General features: G+C 39.8%; 3 protein-coding genes across 3 annotated transcripts; 1 reads left to right on the top strand and 2 right to left on the bottom strand.

Annotated features, from left to right (window-relative positions):
* Positions 1-385: 385 nt before the first annotated feature.
* snip1 (Smad nuclear interacting protein) lies at positions 386-5260 on the bottom strand. Its single transcript, XM_028579717.1, has 4 exons — positions 4921-5260; positions 4540-4672; positions 1412-1953; positions 386-1275 (listed from the first exon to the last, which is right to left on the bottom strand). Exons 1-4 carry the CDS (start codon positions 5079-5081, stop codon positions 1017-1019), a joined length of 1095 nt encoding a protein of 364 aa, XP_028435518.1. The 5' UTR covers positions 5082-5260; the 3' UTR covers positions 386-1016.
* On the top strand, positions 4578-8444 carry dnali1 (dynein, axonemal, light intermediate chain 1). The gene is made up of 6 exons (XM_028579718.1): positions 4578-5744; positions 6676-6812; positions 6893-7062; positions 7309-7487; positions 7767-7931; positions 8021-8444. Exons 1-6 carry the CDS (start codon positions 5664-5666, stop codon positions 8054-8056), a joined length of 768 nt encoding a protein of 255 aa, XP_028435519.1. The 5' UTR covers positions 4578-5663; the 3' UTR covers positions 8057-8444.
* On the bottom strand, positions 7927-19027 carry gnl2 (G protein nucleolar 2). Its single transcript, XM_028579716.1, has 16 exons — positions 18797-19027; positions 18295-18379; positions 18085-18179; positions 16734-16873; positions 14759-14943; positions 14563-14629; positions 14275-14433; positions 14046-14159; positions 12316-12444; positions 11352-11456; positions 10771-10929; positions 10145-10252; positions 9535-10031; positions 9105-9196; positions 8745-8821; positions 7927-8601 (listed from the first exon to the last, which is right to left on the bottom strand). Exons 1-16 carry the CDS (start codon positions 18858-18860, stop codon positions 8458-8460), a joined length of 2220 nt encoding a protein of 739 aa, XP_028435517.1. The 5' UTR covers positions 18861-19027; the 3' UTR covers positions 7927-8457.
* Positions 19028-19438: the final 411 nt, after the last annotated feature.

The following is a 19438-nucleotide window of genomic DNA, read 5'->3' as shown; positions in this document are numbered from 1 at the left end:
TGTTGGCATGTCTCCATTTTTTCATGTAATGACCACACTTAAAAGACAGCATACTGTACAGTCAATGAGCACTTAAGTTATTTAGCTCATCATGGATCAAAACCTGGGGTGGGGAACACACATTTAAGGAAACATTCTTGTGATATTTCCTAGTCCCTTGCAGTATAGGCTTCCAGTTCCAAGCCCAGACTCAGCTAAACCGACCAGAAAGTATATATGCAGAAAATAGGATTTATAAACGCCTATCTGGTGAATGATTACTTTCAATGCTCAAGTGCTGCTTAATCTAAATGTTAATACATTTTTTCTTTAAAAAAAAAAAAAAAAAAAAATGCAACTACACAGCTCTGATAATGTGTGCAGCATTAAACCTTTGGAGACAAACCAAATTCTCACTGTTTTTATTTACAGTACATAAATGAAAATTTACTATAAATGCTGTTGCTTCAGAACAGACAAAAAAAAGTCTAAATACACACAGCATTGGTGCAAAGAAAAACAGCATCAACAATTTTTCCCTGCACTAAAAAGCAAAAAAGGCAATGTCATTACAAGTTGTATGTCTGTAATGTTTTACTCTGACAATAAGCGCTGCTTTTTAAACACAAATGTAAGAGTTCACATTCCATGTATTGTACATCGACATATACAGCCTGGATATAGACAAGACGAGAGATTAGTCTTTTGCTAAACTTTGTACTCCAAAAATATATAATTAACTATTGTGTTTAGCAAGATATCTATCTGGCACTGAGCACTTTGTATTGTGAACACTGTCAGATGTGAGATCAATCATGCATCACACAGACATTTCACAAACAACCTGAGAATAGGAAGTCTTCTTTGAGACAGTTGTGGCAGGTTTAAGCAAAAGTTTGGTATTTACAGAATATACAAACCAGCCTTGTTCCATTATTGTAATAAAGTTTTACCAGTTCAGTTCATTGCTCCATGATTATTGATGATGACATTATCTAACCTGAATGAACTCGGGCAATACACTTTATGGGAACAATCTACTCATCGAGGCCCTCATCGTCTTCCTCCTCTTCCACCCTGGCGTCCACCTCGCTTGTGTCCGAGAACTCGTGCAAGAGGACGTACTCGCGGCTGCTGAAGCCAAACTTGATAACGTCTTTTTCTTTGAGCTCGTAATAGCGCTGAGCTTCAATGCGCTGGTTGTTCAGGTAGGTGCCGTTGCCAGAACCCAGGTCAATGATGTAAGGCCTTACCCTGCGGCCACTGGTGCCGTCTGCACGTGTAAACTCCATCAGTCTACAGATAAACAGACAGAAATGCAGACATGTATCACTCATACAGCAGCAACAATGCAACATGGAGTAGAGTTTGTCTAAATCATACAGAAGTTGACTTCTTAGTGGACACCTTAGCTAATGATCGTTATTCTTACCTATACTGAAATACTGCATGTTGCTTGGAGCAGGATGGATGGTCAATCGGGATATCAGCAATTTTTCTCTGCCTCCCCAACAAATAGGCACTCTGTCTGTGAATGTACATGACTGGAAGGGGCTCATCATTCTTGAAGGGGTACAGTCGCCATCTGCGCTTAGGAATGCGCGCCTCGGGTGGCTCGTTGTACTTGATCACCACACCCCGGAATGTGTTTGTATCTTCCGTTAGAGCCCCAGACAGCCCAAAGTTGGGCTTCTCCTTCCCAACAGGTGGGTCATTTGGATCGTCAACCCCTCCTTCAGACTGTCCAAAGTCCTGTTCTTGGTTTTCCTCACGCCGTTGGCGGTTTTCTCTGCGCCGCTCATCGTGCTGCTGTCTCTCGGCTTGTTGAGAAGCAAGTGCGCCTTGCTCTCTGTGTCTGTCTCTGCCACGGTCTCTCTCCCGCGGTCTGTCCGATTCCCACCTGCTCCGCCTCTCCTCTGGCTGGTCATTCCTTCTCCTCCGCTCATCAGCACTAGCCCTATGCTCCTCCCGCTCCTGTGAGATTTTTGGTAAGAACACCGTTAAAGAAATGAGATTAGTAGTCCAGGACAAACTTCTGCAGTTAGTTTTGAACAGGAATTTCCATTAAAAAAAATGTATATTGTATTACACTCAATCGGACTGACAATATTGAAGAGTGGCCTTGTTATGCCACTGTCGTATCTAGCATATGACACTGATGACTATGGCGGTATCATTCTACTGGCATACATGGTAAGTTACAATAACAGCTACGACATCCCATGGAAATACACGGTTTAAAACAGGTAATCATTAGACTATTATACTTGCAGATACTTACTTCTCAGTTGTCATGTACCAATACCTTTGTGGTACTGTCGCTATGGAATCTGGCCAACTGTAGCAAAAATAATGGCTTTACACAAAGCAAGCAGAGCCTATCACACTCAGACCAAGTTTAAACAACAAAACCATTAAATTGTTAAACCGTATTAGGTCTATTTATTTATATAACGTTTCGTAATTGGCATGTTATGATACCGAAAGTTTTTAATGCACAACACGCATCCATTGTAATGCCAGTGTCCACATGGGTGTGAGACATGGTATCTGTCAGGGGAACACAGGGGACATACAAAACTACCATATGGAACTTTTGTATGTCACCTGTGTTCCAGTACCAGCCCAGCAGCATATATGACGTTTGTTTGTTTGTTTGTTTGTGTGTATATATATATATATATATATATATATATATATATATATATATATATATATATATATATATATATATAGTGCTGAATGCCTGTAAGAATCAGTGTGTTGGTGGGAAGAGGCGTCTGATGCCTCCATTTTTAGGTAACATAAGGTGGCTTGTGGCTCGGAGGTGGCGTGGTCGCCCCATAAACGCGAGATTGGCGGTTCAATCCCAATGACAAATGTCAAAGTGTCCCTGAGCAAGACACTGAACCCCAAGTTGCTCCCCGGATGCTCTATGTCAGTGTTTCTCAACGGGGGCGGTACCGCCCCCCCAGGGGGCGTTCAGAAGATGATGGGGGGCGTTGGAAGCAATATTTTGGAAAGGGGGGCGTTGAGGTGCCCATGGGGGGCGTTTGTTTGAAAGCTAGTTTAAACCAAAGATTCACAATAACAATACATGTTTACACTTAAACTACTAAAAAATCAGTGGTCTGCAACATTAAAAGCTGCCAGTTTACAGCACTGTGACTGGACGAGACGCTATCATAACTCTTCTGTGCTTCTGTCAGCTTTGTTTGGCGCAGCTCCGTGCTGCCTTCATGGAAACGGGACATCAGAGCATCATCTGAAATGATGCTCTGTAGCTACTACGTGAAGCTGCATTCAGATAAGAAAAAAAAAGCAATCGCTGCGACGTCCTGTTGTATTCTTTAACCCCCCCAATGTAGCACAAGTAGACTTTATATTTCACAGTAACAGTTTTTTGTCAGATGGTTTAGAACACAACGTTTCCCACTGTACCTGAATGCAGCTTCATTTCACGGAGAAAGAAAAGAGACGTGCAAGAGATATCGACGGTGCTTTGTTGTTTGGCAAACATTTAGCTGTTCCCCAAACTCCCGGCCAGTTCAGGGCTTGTGTTTGGGGTTTTCAAACTTTCTTATGGAAGCTGATAGAGGCAGTGATGTAACTGTTTAGTGTACGGGATTCTCACACCTCCACAAAACACAGCGCAATATGGGGTTGCGTTTCTCCAAACGTTTTTTTTCTGCTATTTACTCCCAAGACAGGTGATAGGAAACCTAGACTCTTCTAAGCATTAAAAAACGTCTCTCACCAACTTTCAAAGGTTGTAAACTTATTTCCATTCGGCAGTAGGTGTCGTTTGTCATCACCAAAATACTTTTCTGTGTGTGTGTGTGTGTGTGTGTGTGTGTGTGTGTGTGTGTGTGTGTGTAATCTTTCTGCTTTTACCCCTTGATAAGTGCCAGCTTGTTTTCCGTTGGAACAATTCGATTTGAGATTTAAATGAAAAATAGATTTGAATGTTAAATTGCTAGCTGTTTCTGATTGGCTACTGTTAGTGTTTGTAATAATAATAATAATAATAATAATACATTTTATTTAAAGCCATTTCATGACACTCAAGGTCACTTCACAGAAACAAAAAAGGACATTCAAATTATAGTCATCTTATAAATAATACCTAATTATAGTTTGAATGTTACATAGTCGTTCTGATTGGCTGCTGTTATTTAATTTGAATGTCAAATGGTTGCATTCTTTTTAAAAACCTGTAAATATATATACATTCCATTCACATGGTTTTTTTGATACATGGGAAACTAATACATGTGTTGTTTGTCATTCAATGATTTGATTTTTTGATTATTTTTGATAACAATAGTAACAACAACTTTGGGCTGCCGTTCCGGAGACTCCCTAAAATTAGCCTACATAATATTTGTTGGGGGGCGTTAGGGACCTGGATAATGGATAGGGGGGCGCTGGCACAAAAAAGGTTGAGAACCACTGCTCTATGTAAAAAGCTGTCCAATGCTCCTAATGTAGAATTACCCCTATATCCACTATTCGATCTTATCATATCGTTATCTTATTAATAATTTAGAACATAATCACCCGCTTTATTTTGACATCAGCACCACGATGGGGAGGAGTGCGACTTCTCCTGTTTCTGGGGGATCCGCTGCCTCGTCTGGCCGGAGAGGTCTCTCTTTTAGCTGGTGAACGGTCCCTCGTCCTGGCAGGTGACCTACACGAAGAACACAAAAAAGGACCGTAACGATTTTAAGACATTTGCAAAATGCCAAATTATTGCCGTTTAGATGCAGCTAATATGGGATGTAGCTAGCTAGCTGCATTTGGGCTAGCGGACAAAATAATTCCCAGCTTTTAAGGACTCACTGGCCAACGCGTATGTTGTGTCTTTCATGGTAAAAAACTAAAAACACATGGGAAAAGCGAAGTGGTATGATCTTTTTTATTATTATCTTTTAATACCTGCTCGTTCTTCTCCTCTGTGGACTTGAGTTGCCGCTGGATCTGGACCTCGAGCGCCGTGATCTCTGTGGCCTAACAGGGCTCACCTGCTCCTGCTTTATCTTAACTTTGGGCTCCCGTTCCGGAGACTCCCTTCTCTTGTGTCGCTTTTCTTTGGTCATTCTAACGTGTATATAGTAATCCAACCGTTATGTAACATCAAAGTCCGCCCAAAAGCATGTACAAAACAAAGAGAAAACACAAAAATGTAGCGATTAAAAACTTCGACTGTTATGCTCAAATAACACACTTCCGTTTCCGGTGGTACGCCGATAATTTATGCCGGTGTTCCAGCATGACAGTAATTTTTTTTTAGTTCCGCATGACCGCGTCTCGGTATCTTGAATAAAGCCGATGTTTAAATTGACAGGATTTTTTTTCACAACACATATTTGCATTGTAAGGCGTAAAAGTGACGTAACATTTAAAATCACACCAAGTAAAAATCCAGCAGCGCTTCAGCAGTCTTCTTTTGTTGCGCGGATTAAGGGTCACCAAAAATGAACAGTGCAACAACCACAGAGTTAACATTTTTATTTATTTATCTTTGACAACAGCCTACATTTATGAACCAAACCGCTGATGCCACAAAAAGGAACGCCGGGACGCTGTTGCCATGACAACGCAAACAGTAAGAACGAACTTTTTGTCAGCAACAACACCGATATTTCTATAACTGAAGCCCAAACCAAGAAGCAAACACAATGATTCCGCCAGCCGAGTCTCTCCTGAAATACGAAAATCCAGTTTTGATCAGCAAAAGCACAGACAGAAAATCACCAAAGGTGAGTTTTTACTAAGTAACGCCACCCGACTTTAGCTAACGTTAACGTTACCTGGCCAAAGTAACGCTGGATGGATCTGGTGCCAGTCAGGAAAGATAAATACAGGACATCAAGTCAGAATGGAATATAGCTAATATTTATAAACATGTGTATTTAGACATGCGGGTGTGTGCCACTGCCAACTATGCAAAGAAAGAAGCTCTTTCCGTCCTAGCTAGGTGTTTTTAAAAATATGTATATGATTTTAAGACTCCAAAGAGTATTCTGGACCTTATTTTCTGTAGTAGAGTTCACATCATATCACCTCATCCTAAAAGTGTGTTATTGAAACACATTATGTATGTCTACAATATGCCCTGTTAGTGTCTGTATCCTACAGGTAAGTTAACACTTAGCTACTTGTCTAAATAAGTGCCTGAAAAAAAGCATAATGACCTCAGTCATTGAGCTTTATTAAATGAAATACGTCAGCCTTTAAAGGCTAATATGTAACGTTTTACAGCAACATGCTTAATTGTGTTTATATTTGATTGTTTTATCAGGTGATACATTTAAAAATACTTACACAAAGACAATGCAAATACTTAAAAGACAATGATGGTAGCTATAAAAAATAAATAAATAAGGGAGAACAAATCTTATGCGGTGGCCCTCATTGCCTGCAGATGGTGCAAACATTGAAATTTCAGTAGCTACTTGCGTTGTCTCTGTGTACCAATGTCAGCATGACAACACCTGCAAGACTGGACTACAGTTATTACTGTTCTCTTATTTGACAGAGCTTGGGTGTGGAATAGGTCTGTTAATGTATGAGTGAGTTACAAGGCAGTATATTAAAGATTATAGCAATTTAAAAAAAACATGATTTAATCAAAATTGTTCATGTTAAGTTCGTTCAATATATAATGTAACAAAAAATGTGTCACTACAGGGACGTCCTTTAAAGGTGAGCCCTCAGCAGCCTGCTAACTCCAACCCTGTTCCACCACCTCCTAAACCCAAATCAGCCACTACTGATGCCACCAAGCAGGAAAATGAGGAGATCCTGAATGCCATCCTTCCACCCCGGTATAGCTCTTCCTATCAACAATATATTGTTAAACAAGTTCAAACCACACACTCATTTATCTCAACTTCTGCTATTGCAGGGAATGGATGGAGGGAAACCAACTGTGGGTGCAGCAAGTGTCCAGCGCACCTTGTACAAGAACAGATGTTATTCACCTAGAGGAACAGCTGGACATAAAGCTGCAGCAAAGGCAGGCCAGAGAAACCGGGATCTGCCCGGTCCGCAGGGAGCTCTATTCCCAGTGCTTTGGTAAGGAGGAGGCTGACATGCTGGTGATCACTGAAGTCACCATGGTTACGAAGATGACTTAATACACTGCCTTATACACAAACAAGCTAAAAGACATGGATTATAGCTAGTTTTGTGATCAATTTAACTGGATTTTTATCTTTATTTGGCTTTTTTTCCCCGATGACATGTTCCTATATTCCAATGAAGGCATATTTCCACCCACATCATTAACTGAACTGTCTCCTAATTTTCGATTTCTTTAAGACGAGCTGATCAGACAGGTGACCATCAACTGTGCTGAGAGGGGTCTGCTGCTGTTGAGGGTCAGAGATGAGATACAAATGACTATCGCTGCCTACCAGACACTGTACGAAAGCAGCGTGGCTTTTGGAATGAGGAAAGCACTGCAGGCTGAGCAGGGCAAGGCTGACATGGAGAAAAGAGTAAGGACATTTAGTTCTATGTTGACTTACAACAACCAATGACATCCTGGGCACAAAGACCCAAAAATCTGAAATTTTACAACATTTCATAGAATTGCTGAATTTTCCACTTATCTAAAGCCATAGGAATAGTTATAGGCTGTTGTTCGGTAAGGTATCCAGCAGAGAGCAGTATTTCACTTCAGTTTTTGTAAAATTCAAAATATGGTGGTAGTGCTCTTTACATAATTGATCCCACATCTGGAACAAACTTACAAGTTTTTCTTATTACATACCTAGATCTCTGATCAGGAGGATGAGAAACAAGACCTGATGAAGCAACTGAACGAACAGAAAGCTAAATGTGATGCCATTGAAAAGAGAGAAAATGAAAGGCGACAGGTGGAGGAAAAGAAGCACACTGAAGAGATTCAGTTCTTGAAGAGAACCAACCAGCAGCTCAAGGTGAGGAATTTTTTTTTTTTTTTTAGATTTAGCACCAATAGTATCGGTTTTGCATGTCTTAATATTGTAATATTTGTCTTCCTATTTAGACCCAACTGGAAGGGATCATTACACCAAAGAAGTAACTTCGCCAAACAAGATCTGAGTTGCCATTTTCCAGTACAGAATGTTACTAAATTTGTCTTTTCTCTTTAATAATTATATTAATGTAAACTTAACTGAGTGTAATAAGCACATATTTTTATTACAGCATGGCATGACAAGTACAGTTCATACAACCGTACATTTCTCTTTAACATCAAGAGAGCATTACACCTGTAAATGATGAATGAAATGTCATTCAAAACCAGTTCTGGGTTGAGGGACAGTCAGGGCCAAGATAAGGCATCAAGTGGCCACATGATAAAAGACCATTTAACACTTAGTTAGCATTCCACCTTCTATCAACTCTGCATTTTCAATAAAAATCTGTCCTTTTTGGCTAGTTTAAATAAAGATTCATTACAAACTTTATCACGACTCCAGTTTAGTGCTTTGATCTTTTGGCCTTTCGGCCTTCTGTGGCTGATGCTGGGGCCTTTCTGTTCTTGTTCTTGTTCTTGACATTGTGTGTTTCATAATAGCGCACGCCAACTTTCTTCACCTTCTTGGCACGGTCCATCGCTCTTCTCTGTACAGATGGATAAAGAGAACAAAGAAAAGAATGAGCTTTTCATCTCCATTCCTGTTACATCAGTATGAGGAATGGACATTCACTTAACGCGTCGACCCAGAGAGATCCGTTTGATGTCAGAGAGAACAAACACTGCATACCTGTTTAGACGTCAGTCTGTCGGATTGGGTGGACTCCTCGTCCTCAGCTTTCCTCTTATTGCTCCTCTGGTTTGCATCTGAGATTGACAAATCGGATGTCAGTGCCTGGCTGGATCTCAATGTTACCTACCCAATTTGTATGGCTACAGGCAAATACTGTACAAACCAGTATTTATGCATTTTTGTGTCAAACATGGGAAAATACATCATTATACCAGTAAGATGGCATGCTTGTGCCTTTTATTTTGTTTTCAGGAAATGTGAAAGCTCTTTTGGACCCTAACCAAATCTGATACACCTTCCAAAATATATCTACATTCCGCACCATACAAAGTCATGACAAACATGTTGACTGACTACCTTTCTGCTGTGCTTGCTTTGCTGCTGCCGCCGCCGCCGCCTGTTTAGTCTTGATGTCTGTGAACGCTTTGTCAGAAAGTGCCTTAGGTATCCTGTCCAACAAAAGAAGAAGAAAAAAAGTAAATCAAAAACGGTTTAAACCGGTTGGGATCAGTTGAAATAAGCAGTGATTAAATTAGGCTCACATTATCTATACAACTGGTATTTGACTTGTCTTCAGTGTGTGGGCTGAAGATTAAAGAACACAATCACATGCGAAAGTAGAGAGTAAAACTGAAGACTGCTAGTCCCCAGGGGCTTAAAAGCTGGTTAGCACGGATGCATGGCATCTCTCTGCCTGACAACCTCACGTTGACTTTAATGAATAAAAAAAATTAGGGCACTTCACAAAACAAAGTAATACGTATGGTTTGGGTGAGAGAAGACGGACCGGATTGCAGAGAAGCGTTTGGATTTGGCCCGGTCCAGGAAATGCTTGTACTTAGAGATCTTCTCATCCAGCTCTCGAATCACCGTGCGTGAACTCTTGTTGCTGGCGGCTTTGCCAGTCTGAGCTGTTGTGGGCTCGGAGGGCTCAGAGGGCCCGGATGTCTCAGGCTCTCCATTGGCTGGTTCAACATTGGTCCCGTCTTCCTCTCCACCCTCCTCTTCTTCACCGTCTTCCTCGCCATCAGTGCCAGAGAAGTCCGAGAGTTCCAAGTCAGGCATCTCCACAGGAACCAAGTCTTCCTCGGTGAACTCAGGTGCCACATTGATCTTGCCAAAGTTCTGTCGCACATTAGACAGAATCTTCTGGACCTGCTCCTTCTTTCTCTGCAGCCGCTGCTGCTGTTCCTCATGTTCCTGCGAGATGGCATCCGGATTGTCTGGCTGCTCCTCCTGCACATTCACTTCCTCTGGGGGCCCTTCGACTGGCAATAGCTTGTCCTTGAAGAATTGCAGAAACAAAACGCAGGTTGACAACACAGAACACAGGTTGTTGTGGGAGAAAAAGTCATTCACTGAAAAAGCTACAGGTGGAAAAATCTGTAAACTCTTACGTCTTGATCCCTCTCAGGTCCAGGGGGTTTCACAAAGAAGGGGATACGTCCTCTCTGCCAATCATTCAACACCATTTTGGAGACTGTGGAGAGATCTGGCTCACCGCCCTGCACAATGCCAAGAACACATTGCACAAGTTTAGGATTGAAAACTAGTGGTTCACATACACTTTGCTATTTAACTAAAAATAGACCAGATAGATTACATAAGGATTTGCTGTACCACTAAAATGTACAATTAAAATGCTTTACATAATGCATATAAAGCATTTGTAGAATACCCACAAATGCTTTAACTGAAATTATTTCAAACTGATAAAAAAGTTTTGTTTGGTAACCAAATTCTTTGCTTGTTACCTTGATGTTACATTTTTATGAAATAAATAAATAGAACAAAAACAGAAAAAAAGCTGATTTTATTATTTGTCTTCTTGCATATTAATGGACCTTGCACTTTCCCGAGTGCCTTTTTATTGTGCTCCCTCTGTCAAGGATGACCGGCAGTATGAATGTGTATGTCTCGGTGGAATGTAGAAACTGAATTGCCCTTTGGGGCTAAATAAAGCTATCTGTATCCATGTGTACAGCCTGTTAAGGTCCTGCAAGGAAGAAAATGAAAGCGGAACCTTCAGAAGTTTCCCAGTGCGAAATGCCATCTTCTCAAGGAAGTCTTCAGCAGAGCTCCAAGTGGGGATGCGGTAGGTCTTCTGAATGTATTCTGGCTTGGCCCGCTCCAGTACTGCCGCAATGTGCTCCTCTGGGTTCCTGATCTTCTCCACTTGAACCTTTGTGAGGACGAGAGAGAAAAAATACGTGCAATTTAAGACATGAACCTGCAACCTTTCAGTTACGGGGACTGGATGGCTTAGATGTTAAACCTAGGATCTGGCAGATTAGAATCTGAACTGATTAAGGCCTTTTTTTTTTTTTTTTTTTTTTTTTTTTTAAAACAGCCAGGCATTAGCAATAGGAATTCACTTCCAATTTTTATTCATCACACTCCAGGTACTCAAGCTTTCAAATATGCCACATTATCAGTTACTGGGACATTGCGTGTCTGTTTTTCAGATGCTACTGTTTTTTTGGTGCTACGAGAAGCAAAACTGAAATTCACCTTGATTGTATCGGGGTGGTAGCAGAAGAATGCGAGGCAGATATCACAAAGCCTTAGACAAAAGAAAAAACAAAAAATGAAAGAGAGACTTACCACTCCTTTCAAGACAATATCAGATTCACTGTCTTCTGAAGGATAGACAACACCAGGACAGTCAATGAGGAAGATGCGCCTCATCAAAGTGATGTACTGCCACACCTATAAAAAAATAAATAAAAAGGAGAGAAGATTAATGCTGTCTGTATGATCAAATCATTTCAGTTACACGTGAGCTGGTAAATCTTTCTCTTCTCTTACTGCAACAAAGAATTGTACCCCAACTGCTTCATCCAAGGAATTGTAAAGTAACTTTTCATATAAACATAAACACCCATCCCGTTGAGTATGTGGTGAGAATCAAAGACGAGGTGAGAAATAGAGGAGTTTTGGCCACAGGCCCATCAGATTCATTGGCTGGATGTGCAAAAAAATTAAAATTCTTGTGGTCCAAGTTCACAGCTTTGCCTAGCATGTAGAAATAAAGATCTTTTCCCTTTCTTTCCCCTTGACCCTGCTGTGGACATTGGGGTTTTCAGAACCTTATTTGTTTCCAAGTAGGATAAGCAGCCCCAGAGAGAGGAAATTAAGGATAGAAATGGTTGTTGTTCTTTCTCTTGACCCTGACTCCACTTAGATTTTTAGTTATATAGGTAAGAACTCAGAGCCAACTACTTCTGTTGTTGCAGCTAATAACAATAACTAAGTTAAGAGGAACATGCATCTTTTCACCTCACCTCCCCACGGAATCAAAGCTCCTCTACTTTTCACTCTATACACAAAAATACCATTCCCTTCTCTTTATATCTCTTTTTTTGTAGGCCTTTACATTATTTTCAGTGTAAACCATCAGATTTTAGATTCATAATTTTCTTGTCAAAATGGTTGTTTCCTGTAGTGCTTTTTATAGGACCGTCCACGGCAGTGCTTACTAGACAGATTGTCCACCGTTCACTTTGCTCTATTGCATATTACAGGTTTAAATTTAGTTTGCATGGCTGAGATGACACTCAAATCCTACCTTTGTTTCTCCGGCAAGGGGTGCCACATTGCAGACCTTCTTAGAGCGCAGTGTGTTGATGACGGAGCTTTTTCCCACATTAGGGTAGCCAATAAAACCCACACTTATCTGTTTCTTGTCTGTGTGGAGCTGTGGGAAACAGAAAAAAAAGTCAGAATGTTGTGTTTTTACGAAACAACAACCTGAGCCTGTCTTCAGTTCTGTGAGGTAATTTTAGATGGGGCTCTGTTGCTCTTTAGCAATAAACCAAGTGAACTTGTCATCGCTCCAGGACTACAAAGTTGTTTGTTCAAAACACATACCAAAGGATTTCTTAAAAAGACTTTATGTAAACAAGACAATCACGAAACCTTTTAAAATAGGAGACATAGCTATCTTTTTATATTTTTAGTGGTAAACTATGAAGGCTGTTTTGGAACTGATTTTTCACCTTTTATCCCAAATTTTAGTGAACGTGGTCAAACAGAAAAAAACTAATAATAAACTTTTATGTCTTTCTCATAATAACCTCTTTAAGCCCCATTATTAATTATATAATATTAAATCCACCAAGAACAGAACCCCTTTTTGATTTTTTTGGATGTTTTAAGTTTTCACAAACATTCCGTTCCGCAGCCACTACGTCACATTGCATGTTCAGGTCTAGGGGTAGCTGATACAGACAAAGCCTTTCATCATGGTAAAGGTAATCTTATGTCAGGATAGCCATATACATTATAATGCATCAATGGTTTTGGAAATTTGATTAATTTACCATTTTAGAAAAAAATATTTAAAAAAAAGAATGTCTTTTGACCATTCCATTGAATTTAATATGTGACAAAGCAAGATACATCCATCACACTGATGCATTTATCCTAATGATGATTGCAATTCTAATGTTAAGGTAAAGTGAGTCCTGCTTATTGATTTTCAGCATTGCCCACAATGTCCTAATACAGCAACATATATAAAATGTATAGCTACCATGTATAGTTACAAATTTGAAAAAAATCTCCATCATCTCACATAATGACATAATTCTCAAACCCTATCCTTGTTTATGTTTATACATAAAGAGAAAAAAAATCAGCTTCAATATAAACATGCCCTTTACTGAGGAGCTGTGATTGCCCTCATCTTGCAATTTTCACACAGTATTGAGCATTAATGAATTGTGATTATAGTGAAATCTAAATAATGAATAATACTGTATAAATTAATGTACTATTTAAACCATTTCCATCTATAAACTATATGGCATACTTTTGGAATGGGCTAAATATTGGAGGACTATAGAGAACTAGCTACCCTGTAGTCACCGCTCCATTATGACTGCCACTGATCATCACACCCCAAACCGGCCCCGTCAGACACCGCCTACCAAGAGTCTGGGTCTGCCGAGGTTTCTTCCTAAAAGGGAGTTTTTCCTCGCCACTGTCGCAATAGCCACTGCTAATGCTTGCTCTTGAGGGAATTACTGTAATTGTTGGGGCTTTGGAAATTATAGAGTGTGGTCTAGACCTACTCTATCTGTAAAGTGTCTCGAGATAACTCTTGTTATGATTTGATACTATAATTAAAAATTGAACTAAAGCCCAAGCACAAACATCCTATATTATAGCTTGTAGTTCTTGTTTTCACAAGTATATCTATAAATTGATAGTGTGCTCATAAATCAAAGGGATTGCACTTAGTTGAATATCCAAGGTACTATATTTATCAGCATTGAATTTGAGGAATGCGCTTACCTTGCCAAACTGCCTGAGCAGCTGGATCAGGGAGCCCTTACCAAATGAGTTGGTGAGGCTGGCATGGAAAGCCAGAGTAGGGTACTCTTGGGATAAAACAGCGACCCACCGTTTCTGGTTCAAAATTGAGTTGAGACAAAGAGACACCCACACAATTTAATATTATGAAAAAACAGACAGTTAAATGGGAACCAAAGATAAAACTGGTTAAAAATGTAAAATGTCTTACTGTGACCCAGGTGGGGACGAGGTCACACTTGTTTAGAACAAAGATCAGATGTTTCCAGGATTTCTCCTTCTTCATATATGCCTCAATGCTATTGGAGCGCGTTCCCATGGGATCACGGGCATCCAGCACTTGGATGACGACATCAGATGAGTCGATCACCTATTACAAAAAAAAAAAAAAAAAAAAAACACACAAGTCAGGAACGTAGAACGTAGCCCCGTAACACTTCAGCGTACCACCTCTACATTAACACAATGCACAGTGCTGACAGGAGGATGGAAAGAATACCTTGTAAAGTTCTCCCCAGATCCTCTTGGACTGACCCTTTTTGAAGATTTCATCCCGTACTTCCTCACTGTTGCAAAATGAGAATTAAGTATGAGCATCTTTACCTTTAAATAGGGAAAATTCAGCAACCATGCTTCTGGTCAGTTAAGAGTAGCCAGTAGAGTGGATTGATTAGAATATCTTCTGAGGGTCTTACCGGACCCCTGTGTCCTCAGTCACTAGGTCTTTGTCCTTGTCTGCACTGTAGGTCAGGACTGAGGCCTCTGCCTTTTCCACGAGGTCCTTCATATCCCCCACCACGAGACTGGGCCTCTTCCTCTGAGCCTTGGGCCCAAACGTGGTCTCAAACCCCTCTGTGTCTAGAATGTGCACCTTGGAGTTCTGTATGTGTAGAAACAGAACAAAAAGATTTGACTTGCAGGTCGGACTGTTTTTGTTAAATTAACAGCAAGCCACGAGAGAACACCAGTCCAAATTGTGTTAACTGATGACACACAATACAGTAACGTTGTACTGAGTTTTTGTCGGTGTTACAATCGATTGTTTTTACAGTTCAAGTGGTACGCTCCTTCTAGGGGTTTCAGACAGAATCACAAAATAAATGCATACAGTAAACAGAACACCCAAATATGCAACAACTAAGCCAATAAAACCGCCAAGCCTGTGCCATGACTGATTAAGTGTTCCAATGATTTTAATCACAAGTCATACCTCTATTGCAACACTGCCCTGAGGTGGGGGGTGTGGGGGACAAACCGTTTACAGAGTTTGTCAGAAACAATGATGCTTAAGGCTTCAGGTTGCCTGATGATCTGCCAAGATCTTCTACAGGACTTTCTGTTTCTTTGAATAAGCATTTCCCCTACCGAACCACAAACTCTGGATTATCTGACTTTTGGGACAATTCAATGTCCAGATCAAAGAGCATTGTTTTTTTTTTTTACTAAAATTGTAAGATTTTCTCAAAATCAGGTCATGAATTTGTTATAAGGCCATTGGTATACGAGGATGTCTTCACTTAGAGAGGGAAAATAATGTTCAGCATTGGATCGCTCAAAACGCTACACTGTTCTGAGATGCCGCTACATATACAATGTGCCGATATGAAAACCTTTCTTACACAACATGTAATGCAGAAAACTATGCTTGGGGGGGATTTATTTCTTACTCTTGAGAAAGGTCTCAATTTCATAAGAGACTACAGTACAGTACGTAGAAAAATAATAAAAAAAAAACAAACAGACCCAATTATATATTGGAAGAGAACTGGATTATTCAGAATTGTGTTGGTTTTGAGGTAGAAAAGTTAAAGCCTGGCAGAGTGCAACTCTTTCAAGCCAAGCGCAGTGCCAGTACACTACATTGCAACATTTTGGTTAAAAAAAACAAATATCTTTTGCTATGTTTACACCTCGCATTCATAATGCTCTGGCGTTTCAGAGCCCCTAAACCAGAGAAACTTGAAAACACTTCTGACCCCGTTTTGGGTTGCAGTCTGCAGGGTTGTGTTGCAGTTTCGATGGCCGCAAACGGAGAACTTTGGCGACACCGACGCCAATGTTTCGCCGTCTGATTGGGTCTTATCGGTCATGACGTCTCTTTCTCTGAGACTAATCTACTAACGTTACCATGGGAACTAACAGCAATGGGCGGAGTATACGTGCTGCCTCCTGTTTAAGCCCAGTGTACAAGAATGATGATAAGATATATTTGGACGTGTTAGTTTAAACGGAGATTAGTTCTTCTACTGGAGCTATAAACACTTGTGCACACAGAGTTCGCCTTTGGCTCAAAACTCCGCTTAAAATCCAAAACGTAGCGATGTAAATGTAGCCTCAGGCTCACAGTGGGGCAGAGTAAGAATTGAATGAGGCCTCTTGTTCATCTCACCTCATAATATCCAAACAAGCAAGCTACTGAGGAAAACAGAGGCATGATTCTCTTCTGCACCAAATAATATGAGCCAGTTAAAAAACGTTAATAGCTTTATATGCCAGTATACAAACAACAAAATGTATAAAAAGGTGTGTTCACACAACCAATGCACATCCCCGCTGGAGAGTCTTCTTTGGACACAAGGCCAATTAAACAGAAAACACAGGACAAAAAAAACCCTGAAAAAATTTATTTCATTTACATTAAAAAAATAGCTTTCTGCCCTTTATACTCACATGGGCTTTGACTCGATCATGCAAGAGAGACATGGGGAGTTTGCTTTGTTTCATCACCACACGATATGGATCTTTCTGTATTGCTCCCATCTCTTCTTGGAACTTCTGCAGGGACGACTGCTTAATCACACGCGTATTTGCTGAAATACAGAATATGAAATTGCAAAGTACGACCAATTTAGTTCACATTTCCGATCAGATTTACTACCCCTTGTCTTATTTGTTACCCAATATTTTCTCACACTTACTGATCAGTTATATAAGGGGTACAAAAACATGTTAATTAAAAGTCCACATTCAACAGCTTTCCAAATCTGCCATCACGGCAATGGACGACTAATGCAAACAAGTGAATGTCAACAGGTTAACTAGTTGATTTTTAAACCAGACTATCAGATTTTATATCACATGACCTGTTTGAATAAAAAAAAATGTACAGTGCACCTATATATTTCCGCCGTATACGTTCCTAAAATGCTGTTTGTCTAACCCAGTGTACGTTATAGTGCCGTAACAGAACACTAAGCTATTGTTGCTGCTAACACAAAATGGAGACAACTAGTGAGGAGTGTTGAATAACCATCTGAGAAGTAACGTAGTATGCATTTTTGGATTTGATGCCACAGATGTAAACATCGTGGATTAAGTTGAGGGTGTTTTCTGACTTTGTAAAATGTGACTGCATTGTATTTGAATTACATGCTAGATTTCATTTTTCTCTCTTTTTTTTTTTTTTTTTTTTTTTTTTTTAAACAAGTGACAGCCCTCGTGTCCACCATCAGACCCTCTCATGCAGGGATTGTTCTGCATTCTGTCTACCATCAAAGCTGATAAATCTACAGAACTCTTGCTAGTGATATAGTAATTATAGTATTGTTTTATACTTGAATAGCCCATTACCTATTGTATCATCTTGCTTAATAGCCGCAGTTGGCAGCGATGATTTTAACGCAGCTCCCTTGAAATAGGCTTTAATGTTGGCAACATCGTCAGTTTTTAATGGAGGTGGAATCAGAACATTAAAAACCCAGACACCTTTAAATTATATGCAGGGAAATCCATTTGTTCAATATTGTCTTACTATTAACCAAACATGAACCCATTCATTCGTAATCCATGAAGAGGCAAGTGTTACCCAAATTATCTGCACTGTCCCCAACAGCACCGCCCACTCTCAAAACGGTTGTTCCTGTTCTTGCAAGTATGCAAAAGCACCACCTAAGTGCCACATTTAGTAATTGTGGTTCCCCTCCACAAAGACAGAGAGAAAATATAATACACGGACAACCACCACAGCCGATTACTGCTGTTACATACCCAACATATACAAAAGGTAAGGAAGAGCACTTACCAAACCATTTGATGTTTGGTTCCACTCTGGCTACAGTCCCTGGAGCCACCGTGGATTGGAACTGTAGAGGTCTGATGACTTGACCACGGTTATTACTAGAAACAGAAGATCAGTGCCAGTGTGAACATAGCACGTATTGTTCTTTTGCTCTGCCACAAATCTGCCAAACAGCATCTCATTAGGATAATGCAAATCTGTATAATTAATTACCATCTCTTCTTTTGTCTGTACATATTCAGACGCTTGATAGTGGCTCGGTCCCTCATGTTGTTCCCACCAGCACCCTTGGCTCGATCTGTGAAATACAGTTCATTTAACAATTAATTTGCTCAACACACGTTGCTTTTCAAGGAACATCAGTTACTTCAGTAGACATCCTACGCCCAATTAATAATAGCAACTGATTCCAGACTTTAAGAACAATTAGTCTAAACACTTCCACTTGACACAAACCCTTCCCTCAAAGTTGAATAACATTACTTCAGTGTCAAATTTAAAAGGCCTAACGTTACTAGCAGTAGCGTTAGCTGATGTTTTAGTTAAGTCTTTCCTAGTTAATAGTTTTATTTTGACACATTGCACACTTAATGTCACCGACTAGTTTAATTTAACAAAGGTAAATAACCCATAAATGTATTTAACAGAGCATATTATCAACATGCTAGCAACAATTAGCATTAGCTGTAAACAAACCATAGACATATTAGCTCACCAGGGTTGCTGCTGGACGACGAGGTGTTTATCGAGCTTTTCCCCTTGAACAGAGGCTTCACCATTTTGACCGCTTAGTCGGCAGAGCCTTCACCGGAGAAAACAATGAAGAGAGAAAGAGAAAGCTGAGGTTTAGTTGATGTTATTCCCTTCAGCTCGCGTGTACACCGTACACGTGTTGTTACGGTAAAGCCGGAAGGACGTCATCGAAGGAGCGACAGGACAAATCCGCTTTCAGGCCAGCTTTCATCCTTCCCAGGTTCCTATTTCTTTGCAATGATGAATCAACATCTGTAACACATTTATTTTAACATTACATACGTTCAATTGCTTTTTGCATTCGAATGACATGAATTGAGTGTAAAAATATAAATTTTTATTTTGAGAAATATAACATATTGAATTCAAACGTATTGGTAAATATTTACTTACATAAATGCAAAATATCAAAAGTTATCCCATAATTTCATGCTTTTTATGTGTACTTAAAGAATAAAGAATAAATAAACGTAAAACACGAGTTTATTTATCCCCATTTTAAGTTTTGTTTCTATTCATTTTTTATTATTTATCTGTATCATTATGTTGAGTACATTTAAATTTTTTTTTTAAATGGGGTAAAAAATTAATGAATGTTTTTTAT

The sequence above is a fragment of the Perca flavescens genome, chromosome 6 (genome assembly GCF_004354835.1).
Source record: "Perca flavescens isolate YP-PL-M2 chromosome 6, PFLA_1.0, whole genome shotgun sequence".
Classification (NCBI taxonomy): Eukaryota; Metazoa; Chordata; class Actinopteri; order Perciformes; family Percidae; genus Perca; species Perca flavescens.
The sequence above is the reverse complement of the archived record's forward strand: the minus strand, read 5'-3'. Positions and strand labels throughout refer to the sequence as shown.

Bases quoted from the DNA above. Each gene is read 5' to 3' on its own strand.
- snip1 (XM_028579717.1), bottom strand. From the start codon at position 5,081: ATGACCAAAGAAAAGCGACACAAGAGAAGGGAGTCTCCGGAACGGGAG. The intron at 4,673-4,920 runs GTATTAAAAGAT...TTCTTCGTGTAG, and splicing joins CAGAGGAGAAGAACGAGCAG to GTCACCTGCCAGGACGAGGG. The intron at 1,954-4,539 runs GTGATTATGTTC...AAAATCTCACAG, and splicing joins CTGATGTCAAAATAAAGCGG to GAGCGGGAGGAGCATAGGGC.
- dnali1 (XM_028579718.1), top strand. From the start codon at position 5,664: ATGATTCCGCCAGCCGAGTCTCTCCTGAAATACGAAAATCCAGTTTTG. The intron at 5,745-6,675 runs GTGAGTTTTTAC...GTGTCACTACAG, and splicing joins CAGACAGAAAATCACCAAAG to GGACGTCCTTTAAAGGTGAG. The intron at 6,813-6,892 runs GTATAGCTCTTC...CTGCTATTGCAG, and splicing joins AATGCCATCCTTCCACCCCG to GGAATGGATGGAGGGAAACC.
- gnl2 (XM_028579716.1), bottom strand. From the start codon at position 18,860: ATGGTGAAGCCTCTGTTCAAGGGGAAAAGCTCGATAAACACCTCGTCG. The intron at 18,180-18,294 runs GTAATTAATTAT...TTCTGTTTCTAG, and splicing joins TACAGACAAAAGAAGAGATG to TAATAACCGTGGTCAAGTCA. The intron at 10,930-11,351 runs GTAAGTCTCTCT...GTCCTCACAAAG, and splicing joins ATATTGTCTTGAAAGGAGTG to GTTCAAGTGGAGAAGATCAG.